The 19,103-nt window shown below is 48.8% G+C and overlaps 1 protein-coding gene across 1 annotated transcript in view; it reads right to left on the bottom strand.

Moving 5' to 3' along the window:
* The window catches only part of PARVA (parvin alpha), a 160,706-nt gene that overhangs the window by 7,534 nt on the left and 134,069 nt on the right, over window positions 1-19,103 (bottom strand). Inside the window, exons 6-12 of the mRNA XM_003781109.3 lie at window positions 16,965-17,080; window positions 12,516-12,574; window positions 10,111-10,130; window positions 8,884-8,945; window positions 8,207-8,275; window positions 5,223-5,324; window positions 4,488-4,560 (exon numbers count right to left, since the gene is read on the bottom strand). Of these exons, the coding sequence (XP_003781157.1) occupies window positions 4,488-4,560; window positions 5,223-5,324; window positions 8,207-8,275; window positions 8,884-8,945; window positions 10,111-10,130; window positions 12,516-12,574; window positions 16,965-17,080 (501 nt within the window). The remainder of the gene's footprint in view (window positions 1-4,487; window positions 4,561-5,222; window positions 5,325-8,206; window positions 8,276-8,883; window positions 8,946-10,110; window positions 10,131-12,515; window positions 12,575-16,964; window positions 17,081-19,103) is intronic.

The raw sequence follows: 19,103 nt of genomic DNA, 5'->3' as shown, positions 1-19,103 counted from the left end.
TTCCTTAGTGGGGCAAGATCCGTGCTTTAGAGATGCTCATTTTGGTGGTGACCCACTATCCTATCTTGTGAGTTTGCTAGTTCCTTTACCTATTAAAAGAATTAAAATATGACAAACATCCAGAAAAGTACATGGAACATACATATGTTTTAAAACCTTGGAAGAAGCACCCCACTTATATCAGGAGTAGAACCCTGTCACTAGCCTCCACGTGTCCTTTCCCCTTCTACATTCCTGGTCACATCCCTCTCTTACCCTGCAAAGATAACCAGTACCCTGACATTACGGTGATGACTTCCTTGTTTTTCTTAATAATTTTACCATCAACATACACGCCCTTAAACAGTAGGTCTTAGCCTCTTTTTTATACTTTATGTAAATAGGATCAGACTGCAGGTATTCTTTGGCGATTTGCTTTTTTTTCTTAACTCAAAATTATGTGCATAGATTCATCTATGGTGCAGGAGCTGTTCATTTTTTAACAGTTTTATCCAGGGATAGCCATGATGAACTATAATTTTTCAAGAGGAAACTCTTCCTGATTTGTCTACCCCTGGTGGATTTTCAGGGCTTCAAATGGTTGTCTTTAATTGTGTCCAGTTTTATTCTTGCTTTTTTGTGACGAATAGTCACTGACGTCTTTGTACCACAGTAACTCGAGGTCCCTTCCCTGACTGCCCGGTTGAGTGCTGCTTATTGTTCTCATATGATAAGCCATGGTATGAGCATGCTCCAATGTATATGGCTGGTCTGCTGGGGATGCTCACTCCAGCTTGGGCTGCCAGGGTGTTCTTGGACTTGTCTCCTGGTAGGTGGACATGAGAGTGGAGCAGCTGGGTCACAGCACACCACAGCTTCCTATTGCTGCTGTAACACATTTGTTTATCATCTCACAGTTCTAGCGCTCAAAAGTCCAACATTGGTCTCACTGGTATGAAACCAAGGTGTCAGCACGGCTGCCTTTCTTCCGGAGGCTCTATGGAGAGTCCCTTCTCCTGCTTCGCCCAGCTCCTGGGGGCTGCCTTCATCGTTGGCTCATTGTCGTCTTCCATCTTCAAGACGAGCAATGTCGGGATGACCTTTCTCCCATGACGTCACTCTGACGCTCCTCCAGAGCGTCATACTTATAATCTACTACATATAATCTACTCTTCTACTTATAATCTACTCATAAGGACCCTTGCGATTACACTGGGACCACCTGGATAGTCTAGGCTAATCCCCTCATCTCGAGACTCTAAATTTAGCCACATCTGCAAAGCACAAGGTGGTACTGGGTAATGTAACACATAAACAGGTTCCGAGGATTAGGATGTGGACGTGTTGGGGGGTGAGGGTTATTAGTTTGTCTATCACGTAGGGCGTGATAAACCCCCTATCACACTCTAAACTGTATCAGATGAGGACATACTGTTTTGTAAAAAGGTTGTATCGATTTACATTCACACCAGAGTTTCTGTTGCTCCACATCCTTGCTAACACTTGGTCACATCAGAGTTTAAGAATTTGTTTTGGCTCGGCGCCTATAGCTCAACCGGCTAAGGTGCCAGCCACATACACCTAAGGTGGCGGGTTCGAATCCCCAGCCCAGACCCGCCAAAACAACAATGACGGCTGCAACTAAAAAATAGCTGGGCGTTGTGGCGGGCGCCTGTGGTCCCAGCTACTTGGGAGGCGGAGGCAGGAGACTCGCTTGAGCCCAGGAGTTGGAGGTTGCTGTGAGCTGTAATGCCACGGCACTCTACCCAGGGGGACAGCTTGAGGCTCTGTCTTAAAAAAAAAAAAAGAATTTGTTTTGACACTGTTGGCTTCTGTACCTTATTTCCTAGGGTAACAGAGAAGGGGACTTAAGCACTGGGCATATTAGCAGCCACTGATCAAGTTGTCCCCAAGTGAACTGCTCACTGGGAACTAAGCTGCCAACTAACCTGCCTGGTTTCTCAGCTCAATTTGGTGGTGACCCTACCTGCCTGCCTCAGGTCTTGGGTAGTAGTAGATTCTTTAACTTTGAGATATTCCATCAAGCTTCTGCCTTGCCCTGTAGACTTCAATCCTGCTTGGTACTGGATGTCTTCTGAGTCCATACCTGCCTGTCATGCAGGGTCTTAAGCATATTTGATGATGCGTCAACTTGAATGTGATAGGTAGGCATGTGAGTCTGAAGACTATGTTGTCCTAAATAAAAAGCTACCAGCTTCATATTTCAACTGCTTCACTGGTTGTGAATCTGATGCTAACCCTTGACTCACACTAGCTGAAGTACTAAAAGGTCATAAAGCCTGGGCAGCAAACATCACCTGAGATACAAACTCACAGTTTCTAGAGGACTTCAAGGTACAAGAGAGCATTGAGCATCAGACAGCATGGCAAAGAATGCCTGTTCCTGACCTTAAAAACACTTTGGTTGCGGAGAAGGCATTTTTCATGGCAATCTGATTTTGGAATTACCTACATTGGCACCTTTGGTAAAAAGTTGGTAGCGTTCACTGCTGAATCTCCCGTCCAGGTGGAAGCATGGAAGCCAGAGGGAATGCTGGGACCCACTTCTCACAAGGTACAATTTCATAAAATGCCATTTCAGTTCTCCTTTACGCACTGGAAATTTTCAGCATGGGCATCATGCCCAGTGTAACAACAAATAAAACAGCTGTGTTTTTCCATTCACATTGGTCAGGAAGTTTCATATTAGTAGTTTAATAATTACATTAAAAATATCATATATGTATATGCTGAAATCGTCCCATAGATGGATGTTGGGGAATGACCTGTCCTGAGGGAAATAAATATCTGAAAAGGAAAATGTCAGATGAGGTCCTTCTAATCTATACCCAGGAAGTTTCATATTAAGCAGTTGAAGGAAGTGGAAGCAGAGGTGATGGCCAGAGTCTCCCACCGCGTCCTCTACCCAGAAGCAGAATCTGTGTCACCTGCCATCCGATGCTCAGAGGCCATTCCTAATGGCCTTAGGTTGGCTAGAGCGGCCTTGCCAAAGTCCTCCCCTAGAGGTCCAGGGGCTTAGGACTAGGCAATAGCAATAGGGATTGACTTTTGTTGACTTTTGTTGAGAGCTGATAGCTATCAAGTCAGGAAGAAGTCACGACATGGGGTCCCCAGGGACTTGGCTCACACTGTCATTCTGACCGAGATGCTCACTCCTCTCCTTTTCCTCTCTTCAGATGTGGTATCACCTCCCCAGTCCTCACAGCCTCTTAGTTGTTCCTCTTCTTTCCTTTTTTTTTTTTTTTGTTGGAGACAGAGTCTCATTATGTCACCCCTCAGTAGAGTGCTGTGGCATCATAGGTCATAGCAACCTCAAACTTCTGAGTTCAAGTGATTCTCTTGTCTCAGCCTCCCAAGTAGCTGGGACTACACGCACCTGCCACAATGCCTGGCTATTTTTTGTTACGGTTGTCATTGTTGTTTAGTAGTCCCGGGCCAGGTTCGAACCCTCCAGCCTTGGTGTATGTGGCTGGCGTCCTAACCACGGAGCTACAGGTGCCGAGCCCAGTTGTTCCTCTTTTGTAGCAATTACCATGACTGTCATTCTGTTTTGGTGACTGAGTGCACCTTTTCTTTTCCTTGGTCAGCTGCAGTTGCCTTGGGGTCAGGGGCGGTCTTACCCCCCTTGGTATGTCATGATCTACAGGGTCTCAGGCCCACTAGACCAGAGCACGGTCCTCTCCATGTGGAGGTCTGGACAGAAGAGCCTGGAGCAGAGGCAGTAACAGGATATGAGAGGCCACCATCCTTGTGTCCCCTTGTCTTTAAATAATCAGGAAAGTGCAAGGTAAAGGGCTGTGAACAGCATTCTCAGTGTTCTGATGTGCTGTACATAGAAAATTATCTGCAACGTAGCGCTGAAGTACCAGCTCTGGTAAACGGAACACTTTAGCAGGTAAGGGAAGAGAGAGGATGGCTGTAACAAGGAGACTCCTGAGAGGAGCACGTGTCCTCTGCTCGCAGATGCACAGATTCGCTCCAAGCACAAGTGCGCCAGGGCTGCTGGAGCCTTTGTTCCTTCGACATGCCCCACCCCCCTGTCTTCTATGTGTAACCCAAACCCCCCAGACGACGCGTTCTGGAGCAGAGGCTTGTGTCAGTGCAGGCGGGACTGTTCTCAGCATGGGGCTGTCTGCCCTGCACCTCCACCCCCACTGGCAGGGACATGGCTCTTTGGCAGGTCAGCACTCAGTTCAGACAGAAGAACCTGGAAATTAGGCACAGGGCAGTTCCTGCAGCAGCACCCTGTCAGGCCCTGATCCCTATGACCCTGTGGTGGGATTTCACATTATTTTGCTTTCCCCGGCCATGGGGTTTCCAGCTCACAAAGGGCCTCCAGGACCTGGTCTCCCCTGAGCAGCTGCACCAGGTCTTACCTCCCTGGCAAAGAGGCTTCAGCAAAGAAACTTCCCTCTGCTACCAAGTTTGAGCATAACGTGCAAGAAGGACTCACGCTGTTGTCACAAACCTAGGAAAGAGCAAAGTACCTTCTGGCCGTGGCTTTGGCTTTTCCAGCCCTCCGTCTTGCATGAGCTCAAAGGCAAAGGAGACATTTAAGACCTGGCAAGAGAGACACAGGGCATATGTCATGCACATTCATTCCTTGACACTTGGGGCCCTGGGGCCACTGGGAGTTGAAGGGGCCTGGCGGTGGAGCCGGAAGGGTAGGGACTCAGCTAATTTCAAGGAGAAACACAGCTCCAGAAACGGTCAGGCCACATGCAGTGTGAGCCTGCCGAACCTAGCCTGATGCTGGGCAGGTTCTCCTGGAGAAGATACAAATTATCTTCCTGTCCTACAGAGTTTCAGCTGCCAGAATTTCAGAATTGGGGATGTCAGTGCACGTGTTTGGGAGGAGCTGATGGAAAGATGTGTTTATCACACGGAGAAGGGTTTCTGCTTTAGACCAAAGGCTCTGGTTTGCTGAGCAGGATGTGACAGCCTATGAGAGGCCATTAGAATTAGGCTGAGCGTGGCCTTCCAGTAGTCACCTTCCCCATTACATCTGGGGAGACACGAGGCAGGAATATGCATCTGGCAGGAGCACATGTCTAGGGGAAGGGAAAGGCTTTCAGGACGCTCCGTGGCCTGCAGATGGCTCTTTCCCAGCTCAGCTCTCATCAGAATGGGAACCTCCGACTGCAGAAAACCCTGGCAGGGGTCTGGACAGATGAGGCAGGGGATGTGGGCCAGGGGCTTCCCTTGGTGTCCCTTTCTCTTACCTTCTGCTCAAAGCTGTCTGGGGTCAGGAAGAAGCTGTGCAGGGGCACAAAGTAGCCCTCGAGGAGGCCCATGAGTAGCACCAGGTACACCCCATCTGCAAACTGGAAGGAGAGGCCCAGTGAAGGCATTGGCTCCCTCCCAGCCGAGCCCCAGCCAGGGTGCTGTCCCTGCTGAGGGCTGCTGCCCCAGGCAGGCTGCTGCTTGGGAGTAAGGGGCAGTGGCCTGAGGTGGGGAGGTCTGCTCTGCAGCAGGCCTGTTCCACGTCTGGCTGATCTAACACAGGAGCCACAAGCCCATGGACCTGATGTCAGTGGATCCAGCATTTATTGGGCATAGACTGTACACCAACTTCTGACCTGGGCATGGGGACCAGGGTGGGGTCAGTATGGCTCCTGCTCTTGAGGAGAACCAAATTCTGGTGGGAGACCAGTGTGGGGGCACTGGGCGGCTGCTCTGGTGAAGGGAAGTAGACTGGCCTGAGTGAGACTGAGAAAGATCACCCACTCTGAGTGAGGGCATCAGAGAGGACACCAACTGGATCACATCTGGGCTCGGGATGAGGAACTGGCCAGTGTCGGGTAGAGGGAGAGGAGGTCCAAGGTGGACGGCATGAGGCTACTGGGCAGAGCAAGGCCTCCAGCATCACGCAGTGCCTGGCGTCCTTCCTCACGTCTCACCTCATCATCCCCGAGAGGCAGCAGAGTGCACTGTTATAGGCCTGGGCTCTGCAGTCAGACCTCCCGGCTTCCCAGGCAGTGCTACCACTTAGCAGCTGTGTGATTTGGGCCAGTTATATAACTTCTCTACACCTCATTTTTTTCATCTGTAAAATGGGGGTGATAATAGTATACTATCTACTTCATGTGGTTAGTGTTAGGACTAAAGCAGTTGTTATGTGTAAAGTGCCTGTAATCTTCCTGGCATGTAGGCAGCACTTAATATATATTAACTGTTGTTATTAAAGTCTGGGGAAAACCCCAAGTAATCAGAACATGATTTACCAGCTTTTAGTGGCAAAGCAGACCTATGGGCAGAGAGGGCCATGGCAAGAGCTTTGAGCCCAGTCCCTTCCTAGAGGCCAGATGGGTTGGGAAGATGGGGACAGGAGACTCCTGGGCTGAGTGCAGAGGCTCTAGGTCTTTTGCTCAAGGGAGGTTGAGTTGAGTGTGCACTGAGGGCAGGTTGTGCAAGCAGTGGGGATCTGGGGGATGAGCAAACTTAGGGAAGATCAGGTGTCCAGGAATGGAGATGGCCTGAGCAAAGACAAAGGGGTCTATGCACATCCAACATTCTAGGACTTATTCAAAAGAAGCCCGGCCACCAAATGTTATGGGTGTAAACAACAGTTGCTAGAGTTAAGATGCCCAATTTTTTAGAATCATCTGAGGAAGCTTAAAAGGACTAGACTTGATTGCTTGAAGTGCAGGCTGGGTCTAGAGTCTTCTCAGATGGCTTTGGTGGCTGGCGTGGCCTTCAAAGCTAGGTGCCTGCTTGGCATGGCCTTCAGCCTTCAATAAAAACATAAGAACCTGAGCACAGGCTCACTCTAGGGCCAGTTCCTTCCTGCTTCCAGCTATCAGGCCTACAACCCAGGTGGGTAGGACCTGAGCACAATTCGTCCCATGACTTAGGAGAACAGACCCCAGAATTTATGTTAAAATCAAGGCCCTCCTGGTGGGAGCTAAGCAACTGGGCCATCGCTGGAATGGGTTGGGAGTAAAAGACTTCAATCTGTGAGCTCAGCGGGGGACCTTGGATTAGGGTTAGGGTTACCCCCAGCTCTGAGTGCAAAACATAGGCTGTTCCCACCCCAAATGGCTGGTTCTGCCAACTCGGTGGGGACACCCAATGTGCTCAGCAGTGACCCCCTTTTATGGAAACCCTGCCCCTGAAAACTGAGGTGAGTGTTCCAGAGCCCTTTCTAGCTCCCTGGAGGAAACGTCACGTTTATAGAACATTTCTTATTTCCTGGAAGAGTATATGAAGCTCCTTCCACAGAGTTCAGAGACTCTCAGGTAGAGCTCAGCGACAGACTGGGCGACTGTCAGTAACAATAGCAGGAGGTGCCCACGTGCTCCAGAAAAAACCATGATACAGAGACTCTCCAGGAATAAAAGGATATTGGGAAACAGGATGCATTAGGTAGTCTCAGAGTATCTCCCCGATCGAGGTTAGTTGAGTGTGAAGGGAGGGAGAAGAACTCTATAGCAGGGATATCCAGTGGATGCCATCTAAAGCACGTGATCACCGGTATCACCAGGAATGGCGCTCACGGACAGATGTGTGTCCTCCTGTGATGGCCTGTGAAGAGCACAGCCTGACCCAGGGAGGGCTGTTAGTGGGAAGGCACAGCCTGAATCTAACTGTGAGGGGGGAAACGGAGGGACGTTCTATAAACCCATTGGCTCGCACGCTTCCAAAAGGTCAGTGTCAGGCCAAGAAAGGTCAAGGAGACTATGGAGATGTGAGAATGAAATGCAGCGTGTGAGAGCATATTGGGACAACTGGCAAAATCTAGCATTTTTTTCTGACTATGACATTGCCATTGCCATTGCCATTTTAGTAGGTTAAGGGCAGTCAAGTGTCAGCAATTTCATATGCTTCAATCTGAATAGATTAGTGTATTACAGCAATGTTATAGGTGCCTGCCTTTGACATTTGGATTGTGGAGATCCAAGACAATGTACTTGTTCTAAGAGATGTATGCTGAAGTATTTAGGGGTAGAAAGAGAAAAAATGTGTCTTGGTGTTAATAGTTGGTACATCTAGGTGAAGAGTGTATGACCATTCATTTTTACAACTTTCCAAATAAGTTAGGAAAACTAGACAGAAATTCTGTCTAGTTCACCCCTTCCAGGAGGAGCAGATCCTGGTGCCCTCATATCCCCTTCAGCAAGGAAAGCTGTGGTGTCAGAATGGGGTACTGGGAACAGCGGCCATCGAGCAGGGCCCCGGCCCCACCTGTGCTGGGGGCTGTCCCCACCTGGGTTTCCAGTTCTGTGACCTCCAGATTCAGCTTATTCAGGTGCTTGTTCACGAAGGTGATGAGCGTCTGAAAGAGAAGCACAGTGGGCGCTGAGATGGGCACTCATTAGCACCAGTGCCAGACCCTGTGCTGCCCTGGGGCCTGGTCAGGGGGAGAGCACGGGACCAGTCCCGGCCAGAGTGCTGGGCCCAGGAGGCCCCCCTGCAAAGGCCCTTGAGAGCACATGGAGGGTCACAGGCTCCAGGCCTTGTGGTCCCATGTGAGTCAAGACTGTGAAAGGAACAGGAAAGTCCAGAGAGGCAGAAGGACAGGTGGAGCATCTGAGCCCAGGGACAGGGGCCAGAGGGCAATTAGGAAGGGGCCTGAGATGCAGTGACCCCACTGCATCCTTCCTTCAGTATAGGTTTGGGCCAGAAGACAAAGGGGACTCTGTGTGAGCAGCAGGGAAGTCTGAGGTCAGCGTGGGTGGGCAGACAGGGTGCTCATCCTGGCGGAGAGGAAAGGAGAAGAAAGGGACTGGACAGGCTTCCAGTGAGAAGGGTGGGCGGATGGCAAGGGGAGAGCTAGTGTCTGCAGAGAGCTCACAAGCCACAGGGGTGGGTCTCCCCAACATCCTGCTGGGGCTGGAGCTTTTCCCCTCCTCCTTCCCTCCCTCCCAGGCACCCCTTTCCCACCTTTTTCACCACGTTGAGTTTGTCTGGGGCGTGGTCAAACAAGGTGTCAAAGGCATCACGCTCTGAAAAAGAGGAAAACAGAGTGTGGAGCGCATGCTCATTCCGGGCCACAGCATTTAAAGGCCCCTATGGGTGTATGGGTGGGAAGATTTGGGGGCGTAGCTTGTGCTAGGAACATGAGTCTGGGATTGGGGCTGGTTCTTACCCTTGGGGCCTTTCACTTGTGTGTGCGCGCATGCACGTGTACACACAGCAACCTTTCTTGGGCTGGGGCAGGGCGCAGGGCTCTGTCAGACAGTTCCATTTCACCCCCTAATTTTCGAAACCAGAACACCCAAGACAATCATGCTGGTAGAGGGCGCACGGGAGAGCCGTGGGAACCGGGGCCTGCGGGAGAGAACGTGAGCGCTTCCCCCTGAGTGATCTCGGTCAAACAGCTCTTCACAGCTCGGTCGTCTTAAAGACGACCCTCTCCCAGGTTTGTCCTGAGGATGAAAGGTAGAATGTGTGTGCATGTACTCTGTAAACTACGATGTGCTCTAGTGTTCTGAATTGTTTTTAGCATGATTGAAATATTTCAAAATCTTAGCCACAGTAAATACCAGGATCATAGAAGACAGCAGAATCAGGCTCCCTGCAGGGATTTTCCTTGCTCCTGCTCTCAGAGCCAGAAGGTGACATAGGGAGGGCCTCTGAAGCAGGGAAGAAGAAAAATCTCCAAGAAGAACCTGGGGCTCTGAGGTTTGTGACCCCGAGCCTGCCTTCTCCCACTCTCGCCCCAATGGACAAGTGAGAGACTCCCAGAAAGGTGATGGTGACTTCCAACATTCACAGACCCTGCACACACCCAGAGTCCTGGGAAATGGGAGATGAGGGAGCTGTGGAGGAGGCAGAGGGAGAAGACGGCCTCTAGAAAGGTTGGGCAGAGTGGGGAGGGGACAGTCCCTGTGTTCATCCCTCTCTTTCTTTACTTCTGCAACATGCGCAGAGCCCAGGTGCCCTATAAACACCCAGGACCCATCCAGTAGCCCTGGCCAGGTCAAAGCCTGGTCACTTTGCAGATCTTTTCCTGCCAGCAAGCAGTCCTCTGTACCCAACCAGCTGTGTCACCAGACTGGGCAGACACACATCCAGGCAGCAAGCTGAGAGCCCGTTCCCAGCTGCTGCAGTATTAACTAGAGCTCCACCACAGCCACCAGTGCCAGAGGACAATCTTATGCAACTCACCATGCCTCCCGGATAGAGCCCTGGAGGAAAAGGAGAAAGAAAACAGTGAGACTCTTTTCTTGGTCTTTTATAAGAGGCCAGTCCTCTGAGGACCCTCTGTCACTGCTGGAAGCCCACCCCTACCCTGCCTACCACCATCCTGTCCATGGTTGAGGAGCTCAAAAAGCCTCCTGATGTTGGCATTTTATTCTGCAGTCTCCAACCATTGAGACTTCACCACCTATTATTTTCCTCTGCTACACAGATATACTGGTGATAGCACAAAGCCTGGTATGGTGATGCTTAAAGGCCTATTTCTTGCCTTAAATAAAATCATGTGATTGCTCGAAGGCAAGAAAGAATATTAGACTTAGGGGCTGAAGATCCCCAAACAGAGAATCCTAGGAGTGGAGCCGAAGTAACTCCCCAGTGGGAATTTCACTGCCCAGGTTGCTGTGGACGACTGCCTAGGGAGGGCAGCTTTGCCCCTCTCCTGTCCGTCCTGTTCACCAAGATGCACTGGCCACTGACCCAGGGTTGGCCTTCTCAAAGACAGCAGGAACCAGAACCACACTTATTGCAGAGAAACAGCAAAGTATTAAGAATACAAGCATTAGAAATCATTTAGGTTTTAGCTTTTTTTTTTAAATGGGTGACCTTGGGTAAGCTACTGAACTATTCTGGGCTCTAAGTCTCTCACCTTGAAGTTGAGGATATGTTGGCATATTTCCTAGTATATAGTAGATGCTTAAGACGATTTTTCCTCAACACGTTTTGGTTCTCATTATGATTCTCATTATGTCAGTATGCCTGTACACCTGTCACCTACTAAATGACTACTTGCTGGGTACTGGAAAGATAATGAACTTGGAAGGAGCTGTTGGATAGACCAAGGATGTGGTCTTGGATGGGAGGATTGTAGGGTTGTAATCTCGGCTTCATGTGCTTATTATCAATAGATACAAGACGGCTTCACAGACTGTACCATGTTGTAGTTATTGGGAGGCTGCTCCATGTTTGTGTCTTGTGGCAGAGATGGGGGAGAGAGGGGGCCACAGAGAGCCTAACAGGCAGCTCAAGACTGTACTAGAATCTGAAACTTCATATTCCAATCTGACAGCTTCTCCCAGGCCTTGCACCTCTCTGGTCCCTCTTTTCCAGAGTGTGAAATAGTGGGTGCAGGTGAGCCCAGCACGGGGAGGGGGGAGAGCAGTGAGGATGCTGCTCCTGTCCTCATAGGCCTTACCTGGGAAGCTTTTCCTCCTACCCTTCAGAAAACCAAGGCCAAAAATTGGTGTCCCCTGAAGATCGCTGGCTTTTTGTCTTGTAAGACTGGCTGCTGGGGTGACATGGAGGCAGCTTGATGGTGGTGTCCCTAGGCCACAAACTGGGCATTTTGGGAAGGTCCACTCTATGTTTCTGTCCTACCCTTGGCCTGAAATGTCCACATTCCTACTTCTTTTTTAAGGCACATGCAAAATGTGTTCCCACCAGGGATGCCCTGGACACCCACCATCCCTCACTGGGGAGAGGGAGAGAATTTGCTAGAAACTAGACAAGGCTCAGAAGGGGGAAAGGCAGGAGGAGCAGTGAGGAAGGCGTAACTGTGGCCACACTGAATCCTCACTACCTTTCTGGGTGAGATAAAGGTCCAGCTTCAGAGGTGAGGAAGCTGAGGTGAGACAGATTAAGGGACTGATCTGGTAAGTACACAGAACAGCCTGGACTTGAACTCAGTCAGGATGGCTTAGGGTCCCTGCTCCTTTCACTATGCTGCCCTTGTCCAAGTGGGACAGAGGAAAGTTGGGGCAACTGTGGATGCTGAAAGCTGATGGTCAGGCTTAGGTGGGGTCACGGCTCAGGCCTGCTGATGATCCCGAACCTGTCCCATGCCAGCCTGTTCTTTCTGCTTATGAACAAAACTCTCGTTCCCTGTGGCATGGCTTTGATAGGTTTTGATATCCCAGTTTCTAAAAGTAAATGGAAAGAAAAAGCCAACAAAACCAAAAGACAACTGTCCTGCAGAGAGGGGCTTTCTGGGTCATGGCACATGACCAAATCAGATTCAGAAATGGAAGAAAAACGTCCTTTTGAAGGTTAACAATTTAAATTCAACCCAGTGTTTATGGCATGACGATTTCATGCTGGTTGGCTTTTTTGGGTGCACTTTTTCCTGGAGTGCCACAAAATTAGAATTTTTCAATCATTGCTAATTCCCTCTCCCCCACTCCCCACCCAAGTTTGTACCTTAAGCATGGAGAGTCATGTTTTGAATGCATGGAAAAGGCTAAACTATAATCATTGGCTGAAGTCTAATCCCTCCTGCAATCCCAATAAATGAAAACTAAATATCAGCAAATGGATGAATTTCGGAGAAACATCTGTGTTCCATTACAGAATCGCTGGCAACAATGGTGTTGACATACTCTGTGTTACCAGTTATTTCTTCTTGGATTTGCCGAGACTGGAGGATTCCTTCTCGTTTCTGAAATGGGGGTGGGGAGAGGGGTTGGGAGGAGAAGAGAAAAATATGCTTTAGGAAAATACAGAAACATGGATGAGCATTCCTAACATTGAGAGAGTCACCGGAGTTAAATGCACCCAAGATGAGATAATGCTAGAAGTGAAAGCAGGCCTTGACTTTCTGAGACTGGACTGTACCATTAGGATGTGAGTGCAATTAGTGTTTAGTCCAAACAAGTAGGCTGCTTCTTGGATGGTGAATCTTTCTTTTCTTTATTGGAAGACATTCTGCTGGAAGCCAACCATTTGCCTCCTGGAGTAATCCACAATAAACCAAATGGAAGGCCAGGGTGTGCCTGCCCTCCAGCTGGGGCCACAGAGGGAAGTGGAGAAACACATTAAACCGGGGGGCTGGGTGGAGGAACAGAGGCCAGTTTGGAGGCAGACAGTGGCAGAGGGATTTTTTCTAACTGATAACTATGGGAGCTTTTAAATAAGTAGTTCAGTCCCCACTCAGGTAAGTGGCTTACTCTCCCAGAAAAGGTTAAATACTCTGGATGGTTAAAGCCCATCCAGTCGTCTGTCTGTCCATCCATCCATCCATCTGTCCATCCATCCATCCATACGCCTACCTGCCCATCTCCCATCAACTCATCCTCTTTCTTGTTTTATCACTCAGTGCCTTCTGAGTACAAGGCTCTGTGACGGAGTCAGAACAACACTGTGGAACAGATGATGTGGTTTCTGCTCTTGAACTTAGAGCCAAATGGCAAGGGGGTGATGAGGCAGGCATGTGAGAATGGTTTCCCTAAAACGGTCCTGGTTTATGTCCGATGTCCCAGCCTAATTATTAACAGGATCTTCTTTCAACCTTGAAAGTGTTGCTGGCTGCTAAGAGATGTGGCTGTCTTATGTTGAGAGGAAGAGCTGAATGTGGCTGGGATCTTCGGTTGAAAGAAGATCTGGAAGCACTGACCACGTGCTTTCAGCTGGGAATGTCAGGGAGCCCCTCTGCGGGGTAGGGGTCCTAGAGGTGGCACTTCAAAGACAGGTGGGATTTGGCAGGACACCAGAGAGAGGTCACTCTGGTGGGAGCAATGGCCCCAGCCAAAAGGCAGAGATGGGACAGCACAAATGTGCTCAGAAGGGAGGGATCGCCATTAGTCGGTGGGCAGCTCTGAGGGCCAGTCAGGAGGTTTTCAACCTCATTGTGTGGCACCAGAGCCAGTGAGGGAGGATGAAGGCTCAGGAAGACTTTGTGATTGGCATGAGGAAGGAGGTTCATTCTCTCCCGTCCCTACATAGCTTGTACCAGACACTTTGAAGACTGGTCACATGGCAGATGGTTGTCCAAGTGAATTCACCTTCCTCAAGTTTGCCACGAATAGTACGAAGGAGCCTTTGAGTGCTAGTGGGTCAGCTGAAACCTGCTTTCTTGAGCTTCCTGCAAAAACTTCCAGAAACGTTCCTTCCTAGTCCCAATAACCACAGAAATTAGCGTCCTTGCACAATATTTTTACAGAGGGAAAGGCAGAGCTGGGGAAGGAGAGTCTCTCTGGATTAGGTGAAGAAGAATGGACATAGTGGAGCAAAAAAGGAAGTAAAGGAGGAAAAGAAATGGATACCATTTAAAGGGGGACCAGGTGAAGATAAGTTAGGACTTCTTCCAAATTCAGGCCTGACACATGTAACATTTTCAAATGTGGCTAATGGAATCTGTGTCCTTGTCTTGTGAGGCCATTCACAGACATAAAACCTCACCTTCAACTTGGTGTAGAATTAAATGCTTTTATACAGAATGGAAATGAAATCTGGGTTAAATAGCCCCTCGTGCGGCATCCTGATTCACCTCTGTCCATTACCTGCTCCCTGGAGAGTTCTTGCCTTGGTTCATCTGTGACTCACCACCAATTCTCAGGCCTGCTTCTGTGCCCATTCAACTTGATAAAGTAAAACACCCCAGAAAACCTGACGTGCACCGATGCCATTTTATGTGATGTGTCCTCTTTCCCCCCTTATGCTAACAATACGGCCTGCAGGAGAAATTAAACCAACAGCAGCCTCCTGATGCCCTATAATTGAGCTCAAAATCGGGCTTAAGATGTGGCTTGCGATGACCACAGCTCCAAAATAGGAGGCCCCTCTCCCCTGCTCAGCAATTCAATTACAGTTATTGTGTTTTGTCTGTAGTAGTTCCAACAGACGTCTCTTATTATTTCTGTTAGAAGGCTGTTTATCCAGGCTGATAAGAAAAATCCTAAGATCTTCAATAAATTAATACTCAAAGAATTGGAAGGAACGGTCATAGAAGACACAAAAGGGCAATTTACATAAAAGTATTTATCTCCACTAGCAATAAAAGAGCTATAAATGAATATCATGACAGCATGTTTGCTCAGGGAAAAACAAAGTTTCAATGTCGGTAATGTGTGCTCGCTAAAGTACTTTCACGGACTGCTCCAGGAACCATGATTTATTGGAAAATAGTCTTTATTTTCTAGAGCAGTTTTTGGTTCATAGCAATCTAAGGGGAGTAACAGACACTTCCCATTTACCTCCTGCGCCCACAGCCTCACCCGCTGTCCTGCACCAGAGTGCTACGCTTTCTACAACTGATGAACCTGCAATGGATGCTAACACGTGTCACTGTCACCCAAAGTCCACAGCTGACATGAGGGTTCACTCTTGCTGCCGTATACTCTCTGGGTTTTGACAAACATATAATGACATATGTTGAAAAGTCCTCTGTGCTCCACCTGTTCAACTCTTCCTCCCCAACTGTGGGTTTTAAAAACAAATCGATTTTACACGCTGTACGTGGTGGGGTTGGGGGATGGGGAGAGCTGAGAAAAGGAAGGAGGGGGGTGGGGGGACAAGGGGTGTGGGACACTTTTTGGGGGCGGGACACAATTATAAGAGGGTCCTTATCTAACGAAAGCAACCAGTGTAACCTGGTTCTGTGTACCCTCAATGAAACCCCAACAATAAAAAAAAAAAATTTAAAATCAGTCAGAAAAGTAAGCATCATACCACAAATTATATATGTGCACGTGTGTATATAACTATATGTAATGTTTCTGATTACTGATGATGTAAAAATTTATAAATACTTCATGCAGTAGAAAAAAAATTAAATCTTCCAGGTGGCCTGGGAGTTGCTAGGATGCTGTGGTTGGTTGACCACATGGCCATAGCATACACAATATGCCCAGGACCCTGCTTGATACAAGGAAGAGCCCAAGACATGAGGATGATCAGCATTTTCAGTCAGAGGCCCTCAGTGTCTGTGCAACACACCTCTGCATTGTCTGTGGGATTCTGACAGCCCTTTTTGCTGCTTATTTGAGGTCTTGTCTTCTGGCAGGCAGGGCCAAAGCATCACAGAACTCTGTTATACCTTCTCAATGCTTAGCAGAGTTAAGTACCCAGAGGTGTGGAATAAATATTTTTTATTAGGACACAACCGACCAATTGGTCCTCTGTGCCTATTAACATCTGATTCCTGAAAGCTCAACTCACATCTTGTCTTGGAAACTGGCCTGGCCTGATCAGGCACAATTTGCCTGCCCTCCAGGCTTTCCCCCAGCAAGGGATGGCAGGGCTGCTAGAGCATTCTGTATTCCAGAACCCCAGATCACCCTGGGTATCTAGGGAGCTGCTCATATGGAGAGTTCTCCCCTGTTGCATGTTTATTTGGAAAAGAACAGAAACAAGCAAACAAAATGATGACCTTTTGCTAAATGGGTATAAAGTTGGAAAATAAAATTGAATTTGAGTATTTAATGGGGTTAGGAGCAGAGCGAGATAGTCACGGGGAGAGAGCACACCCACATTGTGGAAATTACACAACCATATGTGAATGGAAATTCCATCCAACAGTCTGGGAAAGATGATTGGAGATCCCAGCTGTGCTTCTGTGGGTGGGTAAAAAGTGGCAGTGCCTTCAACATGTAGCAGTATGGCCAGCCGGGGTCTCTCTCACATGTATACACACTCTCTAGCTGTCTCCCCCAGTACCCGGCCATCATTCTGTTTAATCAAAGTTGTGATTCTCCATGGCTTGCAGGATACTATACACATATATTGCTCCCCCTGACTCCTCTACATACACCTCACATACGTACCATATACCCTCAACAACACATCACAGACAACCTCCAGGCAAAGACATATAAACCACAGCATGCAGCCCTCACAGGGCGATGCAGGACACAAGCACGTGCTCTTGCATCCTTTGCACAGCTGCGAGGGGGAAGCAACGTGCGTTAGAAAGCTCACGCACATGCCTTCCAACATCCGGCACGCCCAGGCTCACTCAGCGTTCATTCAGCTGTCCTCCTCACCGCCTCTCACGGAACTCAGCCTCCACCACTCCTCAGAGGCACAGATGTTTACTGTGGTACCTATCTTACCTGGACCACAACCACTTGGATAGAAACATGGTCTGGGAGTCGGATGGGTGCCCGGAAATACTGAGACAGAGCAACCAGCAGATGTAGGATGGCCACCAGGCTCTTGGCATGAACAGCTGAAATGAAAGAGAATTTAAAAATGAGAGCGTCTTCTTCCACGTTCTAGGCACTGTGAGCAGATATCCAAAATGTGATGCCCCTTAGTGCCACCCCCAAGGATCAAGAGAACATTGATGGTTACCAGCCTCACCCTGGGCCCATTGCTCTTTGCCACAGAGCTCCTCCCGGATCATGGGATGCTGGATTTCCAAGGCAGCACCTCTCTGCACTAATCCTAGGCTCCCATCAGGCCTCTTGACAGCTGCTGAGATCAGAGCTCCAGTCAGCTGCCCCTCAGCTCCAGGGCCCCATCCACTCTGATTTGATAACCAAGCGCGTGTCTGCTGTACATCCCTCCCTTTGCCCTGGACTGTGGGCTCTTTGGATTACCACTGGTCCTCTTGCCCCAATACCACACACAAAGCAGGCCCTTGACAAGGGACACCGAGACAGGAACACGGGCTTTTTTCCTTTGTTTAGGGCTTTTGGCTCCCTGGAGGAAAGCATGGGAGACACCTGAAGGGCGGTGTTGCTGTACTGAGTGCCATGCATGGCCAGTGTAGGCCGTGGCCTGTAGGGAGCAGCTGGGAGGGGATATTAACGACCCAGTCGGATTCCAGAGTTGCTGAGCCATGACTGGCATGTTAAATCATTTACACAGAAAAGGCTAAGCTCTACTGGGTTGTAGTTTTCTCAGGGTGAGGGGATAAAGACTGACTCAGTAAGGTGCCACAGACACAGTCAGGCAGACTGGAGCCTGTATTCTGACTTACAATGTACCATTTACTTTTAGGCCATATGACCTTGGGTAGGGTGGGCCACTCAAGGCCTCTTACCCTTGATTTCCTCATCTCAGCAAATGGACATGACAGAACCTACGTGGACACACAAGTCGTAAGGATCTTTAAGGATAATGCAGGCAAAGCCCGGGGAATACTGCAGGTGCCCACGAATGGCTGATAGTTTAAATTATAACTTACGTGAAAGTACCTGGCACCTAGGCAGTTAAAACATGTCAGCTTTATTTCTCATAAAAGGGAAAATTCACTAGATCCCTTACCTGCCTTCACAGTCTTACCAGCTTCGTCATTACAGAGGCACTTAAGGGAAGACTCCCAAATGTGCATTTTGTCTACTTAGGCTGCACTGGGTGCATTATTAACTTGTCATTCTGTTTTCCTTGGGCCCAGTGATTCGGCTTCAGTAGAAGCTTGGAGAAATCACCAAGGAAAGGAAATGATTCAGACATTCCTTTGGAACTCAGAGTTTCTTGTTACCATCACTACTGCAAAGAAGGGTTTTCTACTGGCTATGAATGAATGGCAGCTCAACCCCACCAGCACCAGTAGCCGTGCTGCTCTGAACTCCTGGCCTTCCAGAAGGTTTCAGTTTGGGCCCTTCTAGCACCGTCAACTAAATTGTATCCACATTTACAGCTTCAGCAAAAGGGTCCTGGAGTGGGACAGACCTACTGACATGGTGTGGTCACCGAGGGTTGGGGCAAATCTTGGTTGGCTCTTCTCATCAGAACTGTCACCCACCACCTGGCCTGACAACCTAAGCTGCTCCTCCTCTCTTTAATGGCAAAACATAATGCTAGGAAAGCCGTGGTCGAGCCGGTGGTTCCTCTAGCCTGGCAACGCTGTGCAGCACCTTTGCTCAATAGATGAGCAACATCATCGAGACATCAGGCTCTTTCAGGGAATGTTCTGACCTCCTGGGAATGTTTTTAAAAGAAATAATTCCAGAGTGTCTCTCTCACACACAGACATACAATGTACACGGAAGTGTTAATTATTGTATAACAGACTATCATTAAAAAAAAAAAAAACTTTGAAAAACACGCATCTAATAGCAAGAGGATGGTTTAGACCAGTGGTTTTCAAACTTTTCTTTTTTCAAACTAAGCAGAGAAATCCTTTTTCTAAAAGCCGATGAGTAAAACTCTTGGAAAAAAGTAAAATTGCTTTGGTTCAAGTGATAATGAGGGTTCCAGAGTGCTAGCTGCAGGCCACCCGTGGCTTTTTGTCCTGCCCCCCC

This window comes from Otolemur garnettii, unplaced genomic scaffold, assembly GCF_000181295.1.
Source record: "Otolemur garnettii isolate 467f Iridium unplaced genomic scaffold, OtoGar3 scaffold00001, whole genome shotgun sequence".
Classification (NCBI taxonomy): Eukaryota; Metazoa; Chordata; class Mammalia; order Primates; family Galagidae; genus Otolemur; species Otolemur garnettii.
The sequence above is the reverse complement of the archived record's forward strand: the minus strand, read 5'-3'. Positions and strand labels throughout refer to the sequence as shown.